The 20162-nt window shown below is 39.6% G+C and overlaps 2 protein-coding genes and 1 non-coding gene across 4 annotated transcripts; 2 read left to right on the top strand and 1 right to left on the bottom strand.

Moving 5' to 3' along the window:
• Positions 1-1452: 1452 nt before the first annotated feature.
• Positions 1453-1851, bottom strand: LOC121947603 (small Cajal body-specific RNA 2). The gene has a single exon (XR_006106093.1).
• Positions 1852-3578: 1727 nt separating this feature from the next.
• Positions 3579-7186, top strand: LOC121947234 (protein FAM107B). The gene is made up of 5 exons (XM_042492192.2): positions 3579-3765; positions 5539-5566; positions 5973-6123; positions 6228-6372; positions 6555-7186. The coding sequence occupies exons 1-5, from the start codon at positions 3742-3744 to the stop codon at positions 6654-6656; spliced, it is 450 nt and encodes a 149-aa protein (XP_042348126.1). The 5' UTR covers positions 3579-3741; the 3' UTR covers positions 6657-7186.
• A 2582-nt stretch (positions 7187-9768) lies between these two features.
• Positions 9769-19803, top strand: inavaa (innate immunity activator a). 2 transcript variants are annotated; one of them, XM_042492107.2, is made up of 10 exons: positions 9769-9892; positions 14487-14583; positions 15387-15520; positions 15684-15806; positions 15912-16146; positions 16251-16304; positions 16420-16633; positions 17209-17358; positions 17451-18144; positions 19007-19803. In XM_042492107.2, exons 2-10 carry the CDS (start codon positions 14520-14522, stop codon positions 19097-19099), a joined length of 1761 nt encoding a protein of 586 aa, XP_042348041.2. In that variant the 5' UTR covers positions 9769-9892; positions 14487-14519; the 3' UTR covers positions 19100-19803. The 2 variants fall into 2 exon arrangements, with proteins under 2 accessions (XP_042348041.2, XP_087938335.1); XM_088082209.1 differs by lacking the exon at positions 9769-9892 and adding an exon at positions 14097-14398.
• The last annotated feature ends 359 nt before the right edge of the window (positions 19804-20162 follow it).

Here is a 20162-nt window from a genome sequence, read left to right as displayed (position 1 = left end):
CAAAGCCTGACGTCACCAACGCTTATGTTAAATATCGCGAGATATCGTGTAAATCCTGATTGATAAAACATCCATGATTTTTCACGATATCATTGAAAAAATGTATTAAAAGATTACACTAAGGGAATCACGTTTAGAATCAAGACCAGATACCTAATTAAATTACACTAAAAGAAATGCATTCAATATTTACCCTTGTAATGAATTTCTAAGACAAAGATGAAACTTTGATAAGCAAAACTGTGTTTTCTATGACTTTGAGGATAAACATTTTTTTTTTTTTTGCAAGTAATTATGTATAATAATGAAGTTTTTGGAATCGTTTCAAAATTGGATTACGGAAAAGGACCATCAAGCTCCTATTTTGTAGCATAATGATACTAAATTTGGTGTTCTAATGGTGGATAAAAAGGGGAATGTGATGTACAATAGCATGATTATTGTACGATTTATCCACATATGTAGATTTATTAATGTCAGTTTTCCTTGTCTTCATGAATGACATTCATTTTCAAAAGAGCACTGAAATGTATCAAGACCAAACAAGTCCTGCATGTATAGACAACAATAGCATGCATGTATTATTTCCTCAATAGACCTCTGACTTTTTGTGCTACTTTTCTTTAATTTATTTTTTTCATTGCTATTGTATTTATTTGGATTTTTTTTCCAATAAAGTATTTTCTCTGTTGACAATTTGTATTGTTTTGTATCAACTTGATGTAGGCTAATGGCCAAAATTTGTTTCTAGATTAAGATTTTTTTTTAAAAAAAAAAAAACAAAAACAAAACAAAATCTTGTGGAAAAAAAAACAAACTTTTTCAACCTTCTTCGTTCAACTAATGTGTTTGCTATTGGCGCTTGTAAAAAATGACATATATAATCGCATGTGTCAAAAAATATATTAAAGTAAACGAAAAACAAAAAATTACAGATAAACTCAGCAGATGTTGGTTGACTTTTGTGAAAGCTATTTTTTGGTATGGGGTGGGGAGTGGGGGGTGGGGAGTGGGGGGGGTCTGCATCACGTATATGCTGTAAAAGATGTGTTTGAGAGATTTAGCCCAGGAATTAGTATAGGCCTGCTGAATATTATCATGAGTTCTGTAGAGAACAAAAACACAATTTTTCATCTGTCCCCGAAATGGACTGACTCTAAGATATTTGGATGGCTTTGGCAAATCACGATTTCAATTAAGAACCAAATGTAATACAGTCATACAATCCTATATTTATTGTTAGTTTACATGCCTAAATGTGCAGCTATTTCCACCCAAGTGGCTGTAAACATGTGACCAAATCTGGTTCTTGTTAAGCTCATCAAACTATGACGAAAACTTGTTTTAGACTGTAAACAGAAGCGTCTCGTGAGCAGCACGCAGGCTTTTCGTAACCGTCGCGCGCTTTAAAACAAAAACCGTCCAGGTCTCCGTGCTGCTTCTCGGTTGTGGTTAGATCAGAATCGCTTCTTTACTCATCGTCCATTGTGAAGTTTGAGATGAACCCAAACTCACCAGAACTAGTATATCTGATCAATTCATCACCTCTGACCACAACATGAAGCGTGGAGGCCCTGCAGGTTAAAATCTCGCCAGCTGCTCATCGCCATGGAGGCTCGCGAGGCTTTTCCTATCACCTCTGATCGGAGCAGAGCCAAACTCAGACCAGATCAAATAAGATCACTGTGTAGGTTTTTACAGAAATACACACTTTCACTCACAAACACCGTACATTCACACACCCAAACAGTCGCCAAACACTCACGCATACACACCTCACAAACAAGCCATTCATACTGTGAAACAGGAACATCCGGGTTAACTTTATATAGCAAAAAGCCGCATGGAATCATGGGACATTGAGGGCATTAAATAACCGGAAATAACTGGGTGTCAGATGTCGACCTCATGTGGCCAACAATGGAAAATACCTTACTTTATTTCTTTTTTTTTTGTATTTCTTCCATTAGATTAAGGAGATTATAGTTTTGCTGTTAAACACGTCTATATGATCACAAAAGAAATTAACCGTGTTATAAACAATCAATAATACAATCATAGAATAGAAGAAGGATAGAATAAGACAAAATATTAGTTCAATCAATAATGTAAGTAGACCTACATTAAGTAGGCTGATAAAAAGTTGATTATGTGTAAGTGTGATGAAAAAAAACAAGATCACATAATTAAATCATAGGCTATTTTTAAGTATTTAAAGGTAGCCTATTGTTTACACTGTACCAAAGATATATTTTTTTAAAAAAAATAATTGGCCTACAATTAGCTGTGTCCTTTCATATGATAAGATGAAAAACATTCAAATAAATATGGTATGGGAGGGATTCATTTGTCCAAAGAAAAGTGTCTTTAGGAGCAGCAGCTATTTCTTTGGAAATGTTGCCCTTATGTCTTGTAAATATTAAAAATCCGGCATTCAACTTTTAATTTTCAGGAAATATTAAACATATATTTAGAAAAAAATGTGTCACTCTTTAAGTATAAGTTTGGTAAAAATAAATAAATAAATAAACAAATAAACTTCAAGCTGCTCTTAGTATAAGTTTAATTAAAAAAACAAAACAAAACAAAAAAACAACAACCAGCCTGCAAGTTGCTTTTTCAATAATTGTTTGTAAAATGCAATGGTTTCCAGCATCACAGTCATAATTGTAAATGGCTGGGAAAAAAACATAATGAAGTCTCAACACCTTTGCAGTGATAGTACCGCCTACACATCTATACTATATGCTTATTTCCCAAGAACAGATTCAGGTAAAAGACAGAAAGTACACACAAGTAATCTGACATTTGACCCGTGAGCAACTTTCTGAATGTTATGTTTTTTAGTAAAAGGCTCACAAGGCCCTTGAATTACTGCAAAAACTTAATCTGATTTTTTAAGTGTCCAATACACAGGTGAAACAACACATAAGTGAACATTTAATGATTTTTGTGTAAATTTACAGGTCATGTAAATGCACATAGAAAAACTTTCATTTGCACACATAGACTTTTTCACACACTGTTTATAACAGTGCAGTCTGCTTTGTCTGCTCTGTTGTTTTCACTCTCAATCTGTTTAATCTAATTGTTTGTTTAGTTGGTTTAACCCTTAAAGGCCTAACCAGTGAAAGAACCTGCAAATTATCTTTAGCTGGGCATCCTATATACATTCCATCTGTTGCATTATTTTATTGTCCCATTAAATTAAAGTCAAGAAACAAACAAATGTGCAATCAAAGCTTGTGCCATTATTTTTCAGGCTGTAGTGGTACTAACACACACTCAGATAAACCAGGAGTGTCTGCTGCAAAGGTCTCAGAGTAGTGAGTGAGTGAATGATTGAGTGAGTGAAAAATCAGACTGCTTAAAACTTTATTCTGTATGTTGGCACGCCTGGTAGCTTTTGTTGTTGTCGACTGGTAATAGTACCCTGTTAGATTGTCTTTAAGCTGCATTTGCGTCTACGGCAATTATCTAATCTATCCTCCAGTGCCTTGTGGGGGTTGTGAGGTAATCTTGAATGGCGTAATAAGATTTCAGTGTGTACTACCACTATTGACTACTGCGAGGCAGCACACCGAGTCTGAGGAGCCTTCGTCAACACCAATATGTCGCACTTGGATGCAGCAAAGAAACAGGTGATGGACAGACTATGTGAGGAGGTGTGATTCTTTGAGCAATGGACTAGAGCAGGAACACTGTTTTTGGCCAGAAACAGTGGACCTCCACCATCCTGCCATGGAGGGGTCAACTGCAAAAAAAGTGAGTTGTTTTCTTTCACGTTTACTGTTGTCCAGTGAGTGAGAGGTCAGCGTCTGGCCTGGTGACCATCTGTCAGAGGTTTAGTTCACTCCTGTCAGGCTGTGTAGCCTCAATGAGTTTACAGTTATGGTTTACATTGAATTCAATAGACTTTATACCCCTCTTCATTTTATGAAGATTATGGACAAAAATAATACACTTATCATTGGACATTAGGATGATTAGATTATTTCATTAGATGCCCACCAACGTTACAGAACATTAAGTAAAGACTTTGTTTAGTTTGATAGAGTTCACAAAGGAGTCCTAGAATATATAAACTATCAGATCGACATGGTTAGAAGTCAACATACATCCAACACCAGAGCAAGCATTGTGTCTTGCGTCGTTATTTGTCTTAATAGTAAAGAAGCAAGCAGCTCATTTTTCTCGACTGGGATCTCCTTGTGGAACAATCTGCCCCTGCAAATTAAACAAAGCTGAAAAAAGGGTCTTTTTTCAAACTAAAGTTAAGGAGGATAAGCTCAGGGGGTTGATGGTTCACTTTTAAGGGAGAGAATTTGAACAATGGGCGTGTAGTTGCAAAGGGATAAGTAGGTTTATAAAATATTTTGTTTGTAATTATTTGAATGTCTTTGTGTATTGTGTGTTGTTTCCATCAAGGAGCACTTTATAAATATTTTCAGTCATGTTTTTAAGTACTAATTGCTAGGATTTTTATGTCATGGTACTCCTTTGAGTCGTTGTGCTCTTAAAATCCTAATAAAAATCAGTTTTTTTTATACATATCGAAAGCTATCAAACACATAATGTATACTAATGAGTGTCTCATTGCTTTTTACGTTTACTTGAATGCTCCATTGACTGACAAATTATTCATCTTACTTCAGAAACATTCAGAAAAAAATATTGTCACATGAAAAACATAGTGTTGTTTACATGGTTTTTCATGTTCCAATGAATGGTGATATTTCAGTGTCTGTTCTAGAGAGAAAGAGATTAGGTGGAGTGATTTTGCTGGAATCCATCCCAGCCCTGCAGGCTCTGACTGGAACAATGGCTTCCATCAGGTCAGACGCCCGTCAGGTTATTTGTCGGCTCAACCTCTCTGCAGGGGCCCGAGGAGGGACAGGATTGGGAGGCTTAGGTCTGTGACAGGAACAGTAAAAGGCACAATCCCAAAGACAGTTCTGAGCTCCAAGAATCCCAGAACCAGAGCTCAGGGATTTTATGGTCAGCGGCAGGGCAGTCTAATAGCAGAAATATGCTTCTCAGAGCAGCTACTGTAGCATCTACCACCTGCTCAATATGACCTTTTCCTCCTGGATATCTGGTTTCAGTGGGTGGGGCAGAGGTATCTGAGTTATCGTGTTGCAGTATGTTAGGTTGAGTTTTCATCTGGTGTTGTTATGTAAAAGAGTGCAGATATTTACTTTATTCTTCCTTTTTAATTACTGGTGGAACTTTGGTTATGTTTCTGCAAAGACGATCACTGTCTGGCCAAACCTTCGTCAATGACAGAGCTGTTACGTCACCTTCGTGCTACAAGTAAACACAGCTCACCTGCTTAAGCAGCACAGCAGACACTGTCCCTTCCTGCTCTTACAGTATCTAATTATACTCTCTGTCCAATCAAATGAAGATCAAAATCAAGGTGTTTTGATACATCACTGTTAACATGTTTGATTCAGCAGGTGGCTGTGAAATAATTTACTTGCTAAATAAAATACAGTGTTTATTCTTTCATTTTATTCTTTCACATTTGACCAACAGAAACCAGGATATGGACATCACAAAAAAGGTAATACACAACGCTGAACAGAAATGGAAACATATTCTGAACTCAAAACAAGAGCAGTTAATAATACGATGAGTAGAATATCTTATTTATGTGTTTAGTGTATTTAAGTGTCACTTGTCTATTTAATCTCTTTAATAAATTAAGCAATGTATCTGAATGATAGAGTGATTGATCTGTCAATCAAACATTTTATCATTTATTTTAATAGTATTTACTTGATAAATTGTCCATACTGTTACTATTTAATTAGGCCTACTTTGTGACCGAGATCTCACATTAACATACATGATGGCAGTAGTGTCAAATATTTTTCTATTTATCAGTTTCAAGATTCTATCAGAATAAGAGTTCAAACCTGTTCAGTTACAAGTCAAATAGTCAATGACGTGAGTTTTTTTGTGCTCAGAGACGTCTGCTGGCCGCCCAATTCTGTCCCGTCAGTCCACAGCAGACTGCAGTGGTGACGAGCTCGCTCAGCCGAAGAGACTGAACGGTTCCTCTGTGGAGCTACCGAGTTACCAGAACCTGCACCGGGAGCTGCTGCTCAGCCATAAACGGTACAGGAAACACCTTTCACTCTCTGACCCTAATGCAGTCAACATGAAACACAGCAGAGCAGTGTGGATAATGTGTGTAACTGTGACTCTGTGTGACCATGCAGTGGCCTGCTGCTGGAGGAGAAACCAGAGCTGAAGAGAGTGTTGGAGCAGCGCAGACTGGAGCTGCACAAGGGCGAGGAGATGGCCCGTCAGCGGCCCTCAGATCTGGAGACAGAGCTGCGCAAGAGGCAACAGAAACTGCAAGAGGTACATACGAACAACTGCCATTATTTAATGAAGGAATAATAAAATTCAAATCAATTTAAACACACAGGGGTTGATGTTAGTGTTACCACAAGGCTTGATGCCCTGGGTCTGGACAAACTGGACATTTGAAGACACTACCCCTAGGAGAGCTGATACACTGACTGGTGCTTTGTCTCTCACAGTATGAACAGGAGGAGATCAGGCGGCAGGAGAACCAGCAGAAGATCCCAGAGTTTGTCCGCGTGAAGGACAACCTGAGGCGGACACAGATGTCTGAGCAGTGAGGCCGCGAGGCTCCCATCAGCCCGTGCAGCATCTCACCATAGTGGCCCTTTCTTCATGTTGTCTGCTCAGTTACATAAAAAAGACGTCAGGCAGCAGCTCAATACACATCTCTTAGCTGATTTTAAATTATATTTTGAAATATCAGACTTGGTGTAAGGAGTCATGAATTCCAGCAAACACATATTTAGAAGCTCTTTAAACTTTGTCACTGTTAAGTTTCTGATGAGGGAGTGGAAGTGCTCTTTATTTTGAAGGAAAGAGGATGGATGTTTTTATTATTTTTTATGGTTGTTGTTGTACTTAACTGTTTTTCAACTTCTCATTCTTCCTCCTGGAATAAAGGAGCACAAAACTGTCCTGTTGTTTGTTTCGTGGAAGAGCCGCATCAGTTTAAATCTTTACTGACTTTTCTCAACAGAACTCTTTTATATGAATAGAAATCCCAAGTTTGTGTATCTGTTTCTGTCATGTTTTTTGGTTTCTAGAGTGTCACTGTGTGCTGTTGAAAATAAAGGCTCTATGGTTTGCAGAGATGTGTTGTTTTGTCGGACACAATGCAAAGCACTTGGGATTGATTTGCATGCAGCTCTTCTCCCCAAGGACTCTCACGCTTCTTTCACATGGATATGGGACTTTGTTTAATTAGTTGATCTTTTCATTCCATCACGGGACGAGGGGAGAGAGCACAGGCCATCTGGAGGAGGCTTTTCAGGATATATAGGCCGGGAATACCCTAGGGCCTGGTTAAGGCACTGGAAACATTTGGTCGGGGAAGCCACCGACTGAAGGCAAATAAAAGTAACCTGTTTGTCATTTCAGAATTACATTTGGATTACTTCAGAAAATCATACACAAATAAAACACAAAGTGCTACACATAATCAGTAGAGACAGAAGTAATCAGATCTTATTCAGTACAATTACTTAAAGGTCCAGTGTGTTGGATTTAGGGGTAAATATTGGCAGTAATGTATTATAATATAATAAATATGTTGTCTTTAGTGTATAATCACCTGAAAATAAAGAGTGGTTGTGTGTTTGTTACCTTAGAATGAGCCGTTTATATCTGCACTCGGAGTGGGTCCTCGTCCACTGAGCTTGACATGTTGCGGCGGCATGTTTCAACAGCGGCCCAGAATGGACAAACCAAATGCTGACTTTAGATTTGTGTTTTTGTTCTGGCCACTGTATTTAACGGCCCCTTCGCAGTGAGCGGTGTCTGAAAAACACAGATATTTTAATGTGAATCATCTTTATTCCGTGTCTTTTCCGGTTTAAATCACTAGGCCCACTTGTTTTGGGGAGGAAGAGATGGATAATAAGCTCTCGATAAAACCCTCCTTAACAATGACAACTGAAGGAATCAAACTGGGTGAAGTTTCAGCTGGTTGCAATCTGCAATCGTCACTTCTAAACCTTGAAATCCCCCTTTATATATACACTTGGCCTTTAAAGTATCAGAGGTAAAATTACTCAATATTTTAGTCTGTTATATACCCTAGGATATATGATATTATTGAATCATTGATACTGATACATTAACATGATAAGTTGTTAGAATTAGCTCCAGCTCAAACTGATACATTTTTGGTGGAGCTAATTTTAACTACTGTACAGACTGTTAACTGACTGTGTAAAAGTACACAGTATTGTTGGTACTCATAAGAGATCTCTGAATCTGCAAAGTAACAGTGGCTGTCAAATAGCCAAAATGTAGTGGAGTAAAGGGTACATTTCCCTCTAAAATGTAGTGGAGTCTAAGTATTAAGTAGCTTGAAATAGAAATACTCAAGTAAGTACATCACATTTGAAGTTAAATACAGTATTTGAGCACACTTCTGCACGATACAAAAAAAAACTGTCAACATAATACGCAGGCCTGTAATTAAAAATAGCTTAAAATATATTAATTAAGAAAATAAGCAAAAATAGCATATATAGCCCAAATACACCTGAACAGAAATAAATCTGTCATCAGTAATCAATAGGCTACATTCCTCTCTACTAAGGGTTGATAGATTATCGGCCTAGCTCAGAGCGATATTTGCCATTTTGCCGATTATCTGTGTCTATGTTTTATTTAAATGATTGTCAATAAAATTATTAATTTAAAAGTGCAAAGGTGGTGTCAACATGGGAGGAACTTTTACACTGTAAAACCTCAGGGAGCTATTTGTTATTATTTATTTTTTATATAAACTGTCACTTGACTTTATCAAAAAAAGGTTTCTGGGAATATGATGTTGAAAGTTTCAGTTTTGATTAGCCATTTGTGAAGGACATTTAAATAAAGTTTTGAGTTGGAGTTTGTTATGTTCCAAACTCTAAATATTGACAGAAATATATATATTTTTTTTGTAAATGCACATCAGTTCCAAATATCGGCTATCTTTTGCATTAAATACTAATAACCTGTATCGATATCGACCCTGAAAAACCAATATTGGTCGACCCCTACTCTTAACAATAGTGGGCAATGTTTTAATGTATTATTGGACTAGCAGCCTAAAACGGTGGCTGTCAAATAAGTGAGTAAAAAGTTCAACACGTCCCTCTGAAATGTAGCGAAGTGGAAGAATAAAGTAGCATGAGGTAGACATAAAAATAAAAGTAAGCTATATCACATTTGTTCTTGGATGAATGTGTGTTTCATCTTGGCCTAACAACAACAACAACAACAACAACAACAACAACAACAACACACACACTTTTTCATCATACTGGCGGAAGGGAAAAGTGACTTGTCTCGTTCATCAGCACCACTTACTTACCAGCTGCCCCGGGTTTTACCAAAACTTCTCTCCCTCCGGCTATTATTCTTTTGTGCCCCTCTTTAAATTAAAACCCCTCAGTAGGTCGCGTGCTCTGGTGTCAAAACGCAGAGCGTGGTCTGGGGAACAGAGTCGGACCGAACCATATAGAAAGGTCTCCGGGGAGACCTATGGCTCCACTAAATGTACTTTTCTCGGTTACAAATTTGCTTTAGAGAAAATCAATAATGGTTAAGAGAGAAGACAGAATTAAGAATCGATTTTAAAGTCAAATAGATGGAATTTGATGTTAAAATTTACAAAAAAAGGCAAACATCTATTAGACTCCCCCCTCTTCACCGAGACAGTGGAGTTGACTGAAACAGATGTCCCAAGCGTCGCTTTCACATCTGACCAGAGAAAGTCTGAACACCTCCTGCTGCTCCGGAGAGGATGCGGTAGAAGAGCTAAAATATACTCCACAAGGTGAGTACACAAGACTTTCTATCAGTGAAATACATGATATACGAAAGAAAAGCAGACAACAATGTTAGCAGTATTAGTAAAGCCAGTATTAAGCTAGGATAAAGTGTGTGAGGCCAGTGATGCTGATATAGCTAGTCGGTAAACTTTAGAGAACCGTTACACAACAATTAGCTTTAATGCATTTGCTATTTGTGCTGTATTGCTTCTTAAAATATGTGTTTAACATAAGCCCTCCCTCTTTTTAGTGTTTTAAAGTAACTAAGTACATTTACTTAAGTTCTGTGCTAAACTACAATCATGAGATGCATGTAATTTACTTTAGTATTTCATTTTTCTAGCACTTTCTACTACCCTTAACTTCACAGGGAAATGTCCTTTTTCCCACCACATTTCTATAACAGTTATAGTTACCAGTCACTAAACAGATTTAAATTGTATATGCAAAATATGAGGAAAATGTGATGTATTTACTTTTGATACTTTATGTGCATTTTGTTGATTATACTTTTGAATTTTTAATGAAGTAACATTTTACATGCAGGATTTGAAATGGAATATTTTCATATTTTGTGTGGTGTTGCCATTATTGAAGTAATGTGAGGATCTTATAAGGATCTAAATACTTCCACCACTGCTCTTCTTTGCTTCTTCTTTAACACTTTGTGTTAAAAAGAACAAATACAGTTATGTGAAAGGTATGTGTATACAAAGAGTTAAACCCCCCCTAAATTACAATTTTCAAATCGAATGCTATTAATAAAAACAAAACAGCTACAATCTTGAAGACTGTGTTGAGTCAGTGTAGTTTAATCACATGCTCTGTGCTGCCCCATAAACATGAACAGGTTTCTTTCATTGATAAACAACTCCTCAGGATTTATGTGGGGCAGCAGGCCTCACATTAATGGTTGGTGGTAGTTGTTTATGCCCGCAGGAGCAGAATAAACACAGTCTCCTACAGTCAACATGTTGACAGGCATGCAGTGCCACTGTGGTGCTAAAGACAACACCTCTGTGTTGTTATGGCCTCGGAGTCCCCCTGAGTTCTTTTGTAAATGGTGGGTGAAGTGGGTGAAAAGCTGTAACCACATCCTGCCAAGAGCCCAAGATGGCTATCAGTGTCCGTGTAGAGGGCTCAGAAATGATGACTCAGAGGGACAAGGTGTCATGATCCCAAGTCAGCGCTTTAGCCTGTGGAGAACAATGGAGCATCTCTTCTTGCCCTGTGTATTTACGCTGTCGTTGGGCTGTGACAAAGCTGGTGTGTCTGGCCAGCATATGGCCTCCAGTGACTGAGAGCAGGCTGATATGGTGCTTATTACCCCTGCATTGTCTCTGCAGGAAAACTAAGACCCCTGGACTCTGTAACAATGTTGATCTGACAAAGGAAAGAGGATGACAGTGTTCTGAGTCTTTAATACAGACTCTTCATAACCTTGGCTTTTTTATCCCATTACAGCCTCCTGACTGCATTTTGCTGCAGTCTGTGGAGTTTCCACACTCAGCGCTGCTTCTTACGACAAAGATCTGATTCCAGTGACGTGCTTTGTAATACAACACTTCTTTTTATTTTCCTCCTGTCGCTCCCCCACATTGATGCACTTTTCTTCCAGCAGCCCATGTTGTGCGCACAGTGGATTCATTCTGCTGAATGGATTTTGGCTTTTCATCAGACTCTGAAATAAGGCATGCTGTAAAGTCGTTTGGTTTCTTCCATAGTATCAGCATTCAGTGGAGAGTCTTAATTACAGGGTTCGAACAGGCCTCGGTCTGGTTTCAGGCATCCCTCACTGTTTCCTCGGCGTGGCTGGTCCCCATCGGTAATTCCAGGGCCGACCACAGTGGTAATGAGCACGGCGGTGGTGGCTGCATTCCAGGAGATCGCAGCTCCAAAGGCTCATGGGAAAGGGTGGTGGGGGAAGTCTGGGAGACAGTGAATCCACATCATGATCTCTTGCCATAAACACCCACTTCCGTAGATGTTACTCTGTCACGGTCTGGTGAGCAGCCAAGATGGGTGGGATGGTCAGCTCACATCCTTGACACTATCCCAGATAGTTGTCATTCGCGGTGATCACATGTGCCGCAATTAAGATGTTATGACTACATCAATCAAGTCGGGTGGAGACTGTGCTATCAGCAGCTATCCCTCCAGGAAATGTACGGCTATTTCTGTTACACTCAATCAAGAAAAAGTATTGTTCTTTGGCTCTCCATCACAGTATGATTTCAACACACCCTCGACTCCAGGTTTTTATGAAAGCTATGACAAATGGCATCAACATCTTGGCAATAAGCTCCAACTTCTACTGAGATCTGCTGTTTTACCCGAATCCACCCACCCACCCAGCCTCTGACCACAGACTCTTGTGAAAGTCTTCAGAGAGTTATGGGGTGTAAGTGGGTAAATCCCACATTATGCTGCCTGTCTCTGATTACCAGGCTGGATTTTTGTTGACGTCTTTAGGTTCAGATCGCTGTAGCGTGGAGCCATGTGTCTGAGAGTACAGCAGGCCTTGACCTTGCAAAGTAAAAACTCAGCGCTGTTCCTCTCACCACCTCTCACTGCAGCCTTGTCTCAGTATTGGCCCAACAACACTGCTCGGGCCCGAAGCAGAGTTGTCAGCAGATATTGCGCCCACAGCAGATTATTGAGGCTGGTTGGTGGATACAGGGCCTTTGTTGCAGTGTTGTTTTACTGACTCAAGCTGCCTGTGCCTCATTGTACCATACGGTTGCTCATAGCTGCATCAGTTCACATGAGTTGCGATAGTGAATAGGTCAGGTCTATGGAACGCACAATAATATCCTGTCTATCTGGGTGTCCTTCTGGTCCGTACAGGAAAAGGCCTGATACCAATCTGCAAACATAGAGGATGAGACAAGGGTTGAGGATTACTCACAGCCGACTTAGAAACACATTCGTTCATGTGGTGCCTGTTTTCATGCCACCTTGCCCTCCCCTTTATTCCTGACTAAAAACACATCATTTACTGCTCAGATGAGCTTTGGTTGCATGATGAGAAGCTCCAGGAGTCATCAAGTTCATGAATTACCAGTTTATGAATGTGTGGCATTGCAGCAATAGATGAGGCTAATAATATCCTTAAATCCTGTTATTGCCTGTAACGCTGTCTCTTGTGATCTGCTTGTCTTCTTTAACCCTTCGAAACCTGAGAAGATTGGCTCGATTTCTTTCAAAAACATGGAAAGATGTTATAAGATAATTACCTGAAATTTGGCAAAAAAGACAGAAAAATGGTTAAAATAAATAAATAATGTAAATATAATATTATATATATATATATATATATATATATATATATATATATATATATATATATATATATATATATATATATATATATATATATAAAATAATTAATGATAATTGATATAACAATAATAAATATGTTTTTTTTACTGTTTTTATTCTCACTCTTGTTGTTGTTGTTATTATTATCTTCTAATAATTTCTTTCGCTCTCTCTCTAAACCAAATGTCAAGTCACTTCATTTTCCCTGATTTCTTGCAATTTGTGGGACATTTCTTGCCATGTTGTAAGAAATCAAACATATTTGCTCAGGTTTTAAAGGATTAAATGCGTGTGAATGGTGTGTGAATGCAGCACAAGAAAAGTTTTATCTATGCAGGTTTCACGGGGTTAAAAGAAGTCTAGGGCAGTAGCAGACATGTGAGATCTAGAAAAAAATAACTGACCTAAAAAGTTGGGAAAATAAGGGCAGTATGTTCTCTCTTTCGCCCTTAGGCGATCTCACCAAAACAGACACACACAGCCCTCCATGATGGTTTTAAAAGCCTCATCTCATCCCTCAGTGTTATCTCCAATTTGTTGTCATTGTTTTTCACTCCTGGCTGTCGTTCATCTCCGCATCTTGTTTTTTTTTTTGTTTATTGTCAGTCAGATGTTTGGTGGATGGCAACAATGGGGCAGAGCAGGTCATAAACATGAATTGTGCTCGCCTGTTTGTGAAAGTGTGTTCGTGAAATGTGCAGTGTTGCACAGGAGTCAGCAGGGACCTTGTGATCTGATGCTGTGTGGACAAACCCAGTATTGAGACATTCTTCCACTTCAAAGCCCCCAGAGGGTTTTCTGGACACTGGTTGAATAGGAGTGGAGGGAGGGGCGCGTGGGGGGAACAGGTGCAGCCCATGAGTGGGGTAATTCCTGCTGCCATCTGCTTTCTTTTTCTGGGTCTGGGCTCTTTAAACGCCCTCTGACACGCCTCATGGCGACACGCTCCCCTAGCCAGCCGCACCATGCCCCGTCACCATGGCACCACGATTCGGATTAACCCCTGCACATGTGCCGAGTCAACCGTGGGGGTCTGCCTCTTTTGTGAGGGCGCATGGGAGGGAGAAAGAGGTGGAGGAGGAGGAGGAGGGAGATGGAGAGCTGCATAGATAAGTGTGTGAAAGGACACTCGCCAGTCTTTCACTTTTGTTAAGTAAAGCAGCAGGAGGGTGCTTGAATGAAGCCATGTGGTAGGAAAACAACAGAGGAATCTGTATTCTTATAAGTGATCAATCTAATTTTTCTAATAATCTGAGTAAAATCTGCTTATTTCAACAGGTACTTCTAAAGACTTAACCGTAGACAGTCAAGATGACGGCAATTGAAAGTAAAGAAGAGATCAGTGACACTGACAGTGGGATTATCGTGCACTCTGGTAGGAAAAACACAAAACAGCATCTGATTTCCACATCATGTATAGTTTAGGGCTGCATAATCAATATAAAACACAATAATACTATTGATATGAAAACAGCAAGTTAAATTAAATGTTGCATATGACATTGTTGTATTTATTTATACTTTAATAACAACCCCTAGCTCACATTTAAGATTCTTAAACATTTCAGAGGAATAAATAAATGGTCTAATGGTCAGAAATTGTAACAAAATTATGTGCAGATTTTGCAGATCCAAAAAAAGATATTAATTTTGTCATCATAAAAGGGAATTTGATCACAATGTAGGCACAAAAAACATTTTAGGGCTGGGTATAGAATAGAATATAAAATTTTATAACAATTGTTGAACAAATATCTCAACATCAACATGAGATTTCTGATACATAATCATCAGCAACGTAGATATAATGAATAAGTGGGTAAAGGGTGAAACAAAACAGCAGCTAGAACAGTTCACAAAATTACATCACTTAACTGTAACGCAGCCTTTAAAACCAGGGAAGACAAAAATTATGAAATCACAATTTCAAAAATCTAAGACGATTTTTAGTGTCATATCGAGATAACGATATAATATTGATATATTGCCTAGCCCTAATTTTATGTACGTGTGTTGTAATAAATTTAATGCCCGAATGGACGAAAGAATTTCTGGGTCATTCATATGAAAATTATATTCATTATATATAGTATAAATAATGAATAGCATATTTTTTCTATGGCTAATATAGATCCTGATGAGAAAAGCCTGATCTGACCTCCTGTGTGTTCACTGCAGGTCCAGACAGCCCCACGTCTCCGGTTAAGGACCTGACCACCAACACCAGAGCTCTGAAGCTGAAGCACCAGTCCCTGGAGGAGCGTCTGGAGCTCTGCCTGCTGGAGCTCAGGAAGCTCTGCATCAGGGAGGCAGTGAGTAATGTGTAGATGATAAAATGTACAGAAGAATACCAATATATTATTTTGTGCTTTGTAAAAGCTTTCAGTGAGGTGTTGAATTTGCTGAATTGCATTTTGTGTGTAAATGTCATAATTTTCCATAGTTTTAATCCACACTTTTATTCCGAATTCACAGGAACTGACTGGCAAACTGTCCTCAGACTATCCTCTGATGCCCGATGAGAAGCTGCCCCGGGTCAGAAGAAGGATTGGAGCCTCCTTCAAGCTTGACGAAGGTCTGATCCATCTGGATAAACAGGTATGGGCCTCCATCAGTGTTTACTACTTTTTGGGAAAAGAAACAGATCAAGCAAAAAAGATTCCTCAACTGGAAATAAATGTCAGAATTTATTCTTTGTCGTAGGATTCGGAGTTGCAAGTGCTGGAAACTGACTTGGCTCTTCAGCGACAGATTTATGAGGCGGCCCGCAAACTCTCCCTTGAGGAGAACCTCAGTAAACCACAGAAGAAGAGCCGGCTGCAGCAGTGCAAGAGGGAGGAGAAGAAGGTGAAGGAGCTGCAGGAGGCTGTGTCTCAGCACAGGATCAAGAGTGGGTGCAACTCCCCGTGCATCAGCATCTCAGCCAGCCAAAACAAAGGTGAGGGATGCTGCTGCCCTCTTCAGGCCAAACTGTGCACTGCAGCCATGAACACATAACGGGGACTGATGGTAACTTTTACAATGTTCCCTCTCTGTCTGCAGATCTGTGTATGTCTGATGACAGCTCCCTGTCTGATGTGGTGGCCCTGGATGATGGTGAGTACATTCACAGTAAAAAGAAGTATGAATTAGAAACATGTGACTAATAGACAATGTAGATCAGAGACATTTTGGAGCAGCATGACATCGACTCTTTGATGTTCATCCGCAGATGTAGATTCGCCCAGCCCTCTCTCTCCCCCAGTGTTGGGCACTTCCTATTCAGACCCCCTCCAGCTGTCAGCCACGACCCTTCAGTCATCAAGCCAGCTCAGTGTGGAGTACGAGCGCTCTCCCATCCAAAACTCTCCATGGAAGGAGTCTAGTCTGGATCAGCCTTACCAGAAGGCCACAAAACCTCTGTCTGCGTGCAGCAGCAGGTCCAGGTAGGAGTCTGAAGTGTAATAATCAAATTCACAACTGCACCAGTTAGAGAAAAAATGTGGAAGTATTCATATTCATATCTTTTTTCACAAGTACAAGTTCATCATTGAGGCAACTGGAAGAATTGCACCCCACCCCATGTTTCTGCCCCAACTGAATTAAATCAGTAGTACAAACAACTACAAGTACATAAAAACAAATTCAATGTGACAACAATAGTAGGTGTGAAATGAAATAAAATAAAATTTAAAAAACATAGAAATAATAAATGACTTAAAAAATCAGTAGAAAATTGTAGTGGTCAGTGTGCAGTAAGTATGACAAGACAGCAGGATCAGTGGTGTCTATTTTTTCTATGTAGGTTAAAAAAGGTTGTCATATATATATACAGTATATATATATATATACACACATTTCTGAGTACACCCTCTTGTAGAATAGCAAGTTTTCTCCTGAGTCAATCCATAGCTTCAAGGTTGGAGGATTTTTTTCTTCCATTTAAGCGGTAGTAAGTATTCATATCTCACAAGATGTACTGCTTATCTCTCATTTTCCTGTATGTTTTTGTCGTGTGCAGTAGTCCGGCAGGAACCCAGGTGTCTGCAGAGAGCAGCATTATTCCTCTGTCTCAGTTTATAAAGAACGTCGCCCTGCGTCACAGCCACTCCACCAGCGCCCCCTCCACTCCAGAGCTGCACGTACGCCGACAGTACTCGCAGTCCTTCAGGTACACAGAGGAGTCGGATATTACACTGATCAACTAAGAGCATAACAACGTTTGTTCTATAATTTAACATTTTCCTATGTGTGTCTCATCAGACTTCCCAAAAGTAAGCCATCTGCTGATACGGAGCACCTCAGCTCAGAGAACAATCGGGGGCGAGCCCGGCTGCCCCAGCGGCGCTGCGTGGCTGACTTCAAGGTGCGTTCTCCAGAGTACTCTCCCTTGCGCCCTTACCAGTCCAGTTCGGAGGACAGCAGCTCAGAGCACTCGTCCTCCTCGTATATCAGCTCTCCTGGCAGAGACGGACCCACTGAGATCCCGAAGCTCTGCCCGCCGCCTTATGGATTCCACTTTGGAGCACAAAAGAAAGGGGTCTCCAGTTTCTCCAGCTCACACAAGAACACCAACCAGTCCAGCCCCGGCTACGTCAGGTCAGTGACAGAAGATGGGCCCCTCTCCCCTCAAGACCTCGATATAGGAAAGTGCTTCCTGTCCTCCCCTCCTGTGGTGGCGCACAGTCCTCAGCAAAGACAGTGGCAGGAGGGAGCGTCATCTCCGAGGAGAATCCTAAAGCCCCCTCCGCCTTACACTAGGCTGGTGCGAACGCCCTCACTGAAGGAGTATCCAAACCACGCAATCAGGCTGATGCCCAGGGAGATTGTGTCGGAGGAGTTGAAGTCCTGGCATCAGAGGAATCAGCTGCAGAAGTTACGGGCGAGCTGCGTGGATCAGCAGAGCCCCCTGAGTGTCAAGAGTCCTACTTCACCTCACCTTCCTCCATTTAAACAGGTTTGTACTAATAATGATACAACAGAAAAAGAAAGGAACTAAAAAAAAGAGTTTAAATTTATACAGTTTATACAATATATATTTGTGCTGCAGCCAGTCTGTTGATTATTTTTTAATAAACTGATTCAACATTTGGTCTTAAAACATCAAAAATAATAAAAAATGTCCATCACAATGTCTTGGGTTCCAAGGTGACATTGAAAATATCTTTGCATGTCTGACCAACAGTCCAAGATCCCCCAAATATTCAGTTTACAATAAAAGTAAAGGAGCTGTACATGACATTCAGAAAATTATTATAGCAGCAAACAACTATATGCAAGGTAAAGATACAATGGATGTGACATTTCTTTTACAACCTAGCAGTTTACGTTTAATTAGGGCCCAAAGTTACACATATTTAAGGGTGGGGCCGCTTGGTTAACAGGCTGTCTACAAGGCGTCGCTACAGTCTGTTAGTCACATCCACCCCTCGCTCCTTCACAGCACCAGCCTCTCACCCAAATATGTTTACTTCTTGCTCCAAAAAATCAAGATGGGATGGCCAAAACGTCAAACTGGAGTCTTCAGAACAAATCCACAAACCAATGTGTGACATCACAGTAGCTACGTTCATCATTTGTACAGTCTATGGTGAAGACAACCTGATACACTCTGAATGGCTCATACAGCTTCTTTAAGAAAAGCAACAAATCCTCACATTTGGGAATCTGTATCAAAGTTTGGGGTGATTTTTGTTTGAAAAATGAAAGAATCGATCATCAAAATAGTTGCATATGGATGTTCTTTTGCTTAGCTAATTGTATACATTGTATGTTCATGATGCAGAAAGTAAACACTAATCAGACGACTGTCTTCACAGGGTTTGGGTAATGTGATCCTCCAGAGAGCTGCAGACGGGACTCCGGTGCAGTGGTTCGTTGCAGAAGATGCTGAAATTGTGAGCCAGGTGTAACCTTTACTTTCTGCTCCTCTGCAGTATGTTCAGTAGGATGTGTGTTATTCCTCTTTATTTATCTCTGTATTTATTAAGGCTCTCTGTGAGATTGTATGTTGACATGATGCAGAAAACGTGGAGCTGTGGGCACCTCGATGAGCACATTTCTCTCATCTTTTAATTTAAAACTTAATGTAATTTATTTTGAACTGTTTTCTTATAGATGCTTCTAAAATCCCTGAGGTGAATTTAGGTTCATACAAAAATGGATTTTAAACAAACATGCTGTGGTTTCAAGAATCTCTCTGTGTCTGGCACACATTTTGCACATAAAATTAATCTGCAGTAGTTTTCAAATACATTTTTCCAGTTCTAATATAATTATTGATGTCCTTCTATATTTATCTGTTGAAGTTTCTCTTTTTCAACATGAAGAACCATTGCTAAAATGTTGTTACACCTCTAAAAATGAGTTGCTCTTCCTTATATAGTTAAAATTTAACATCTAGCCATGACTTGAAGTGAGCTGAATTTTAACGTTTGCTGTTAACTCTTAATAATTAATCACTGATGCCTTTAACGGTGGTTTGATGAATGTTTTCACTGCAGTATGGTGTTTTCTTACTAACCAAGATTGTAACCACTGATTGTATCAGTTTTGATATGTTTTGTATATTTATAATTAAAAAAATACAGCTGAAAGTTGGTGGCTTGGTATCTTGAAGTTGTTTTTTTTCTGAGACAAAGTTGTCAAGGGGTGAGGTTGGATGCAGAATCAAAAAAGCAGACAGGTGAGCAAATGAAAAGGGAGCTATAACACTGAGAAATAGTCCAAAAAAGCAGGGAAAAAGTTATGTGAAGACAGGAGCAAAACAACAGAGGATAACAGAAAGGATGACTCAGCAGGAGGGTATGACACAAGGGTAACAAATAAACTGACAAGGTAGAAAACACAGGTATATATACACAGAGGAAACTAATCAAGACAACAACACACAGCTGAGGCAGGTGGACACACTGACCAGGAGTGAAACACAGGGACTGGCTAAGATGTAGGTGTGGCTGGGAACACACGGGTGGA

Source organism: Plectropomus leopardus, chromosome 9 (genome assembly GCF_026936395.1).
Source record: "Plectropomus leopardus strain MGB_pleo_1.0 chromosome 9, ASM2693639v1, whole genome shotgun sequence".
Classification (NCBI taxonomy): domain Eukaryota; kingdom Metazoa; phylum Chordata; class Actinopteri; order Perciformes; family Serranidae; genus Plectropomus; species Plectropomus leopardus.
The sequence above is the reverse complement of the archived record's forward strand: the minus strand, read 5'-3'. Positions and strand labels throughout refer to the sequence as shown.

What these genes read in the sequence shown, in the direction of transcription:
- inavaa (XM_042492107.2), top strand. Translation starts at nt 14,520, where the DNA reads ATGACGGCAATTGAAAGTAAAGAAGAGATCAGTGACACTGACAGTGGG. An exon ending in CAGTACTCGCAGTCCTTCAG is followed by an intron (nt 17,359 to 17,450) that starts GTACACAGAGGA and finishes GTGTCTCATCAG; the next exon opens with ACTTCCCAAAAGTAAGCCAT. An exon ending in ACCTTCCTCCATTTAAACAG is followed by an intron (nt 18,145 to 19,006) that starts GTTTGTACTAAT and finishes CTGTCTTCACAG; the next exon opens with GGTTTGGGTAATGTGATCCT.
- LOC121947234 (XM_042492192.2), top strand. Translation starts at nt 3,742, where the DNA reads ATGGAGGGGTCAACTGCAAAAAAA. An exon ending in CTGCTGCTCAGCCATAAACG is followed by an intron (nt 6,124 to 6,227) that starts GTACAGGAAACA and finishes GTGACCATGCAG; the next exon opens with TGGCCTGCTGCTGGAGGAGA. An exon ending in GGCAACAGAAACTGCAAGAG is followed by an intron (nt 6,373 to 6,554) that starts GTACATACGAAC and finishes TGTCTCTCACAG; the next exon opens with TATGAACAGGAGGAGATCAG.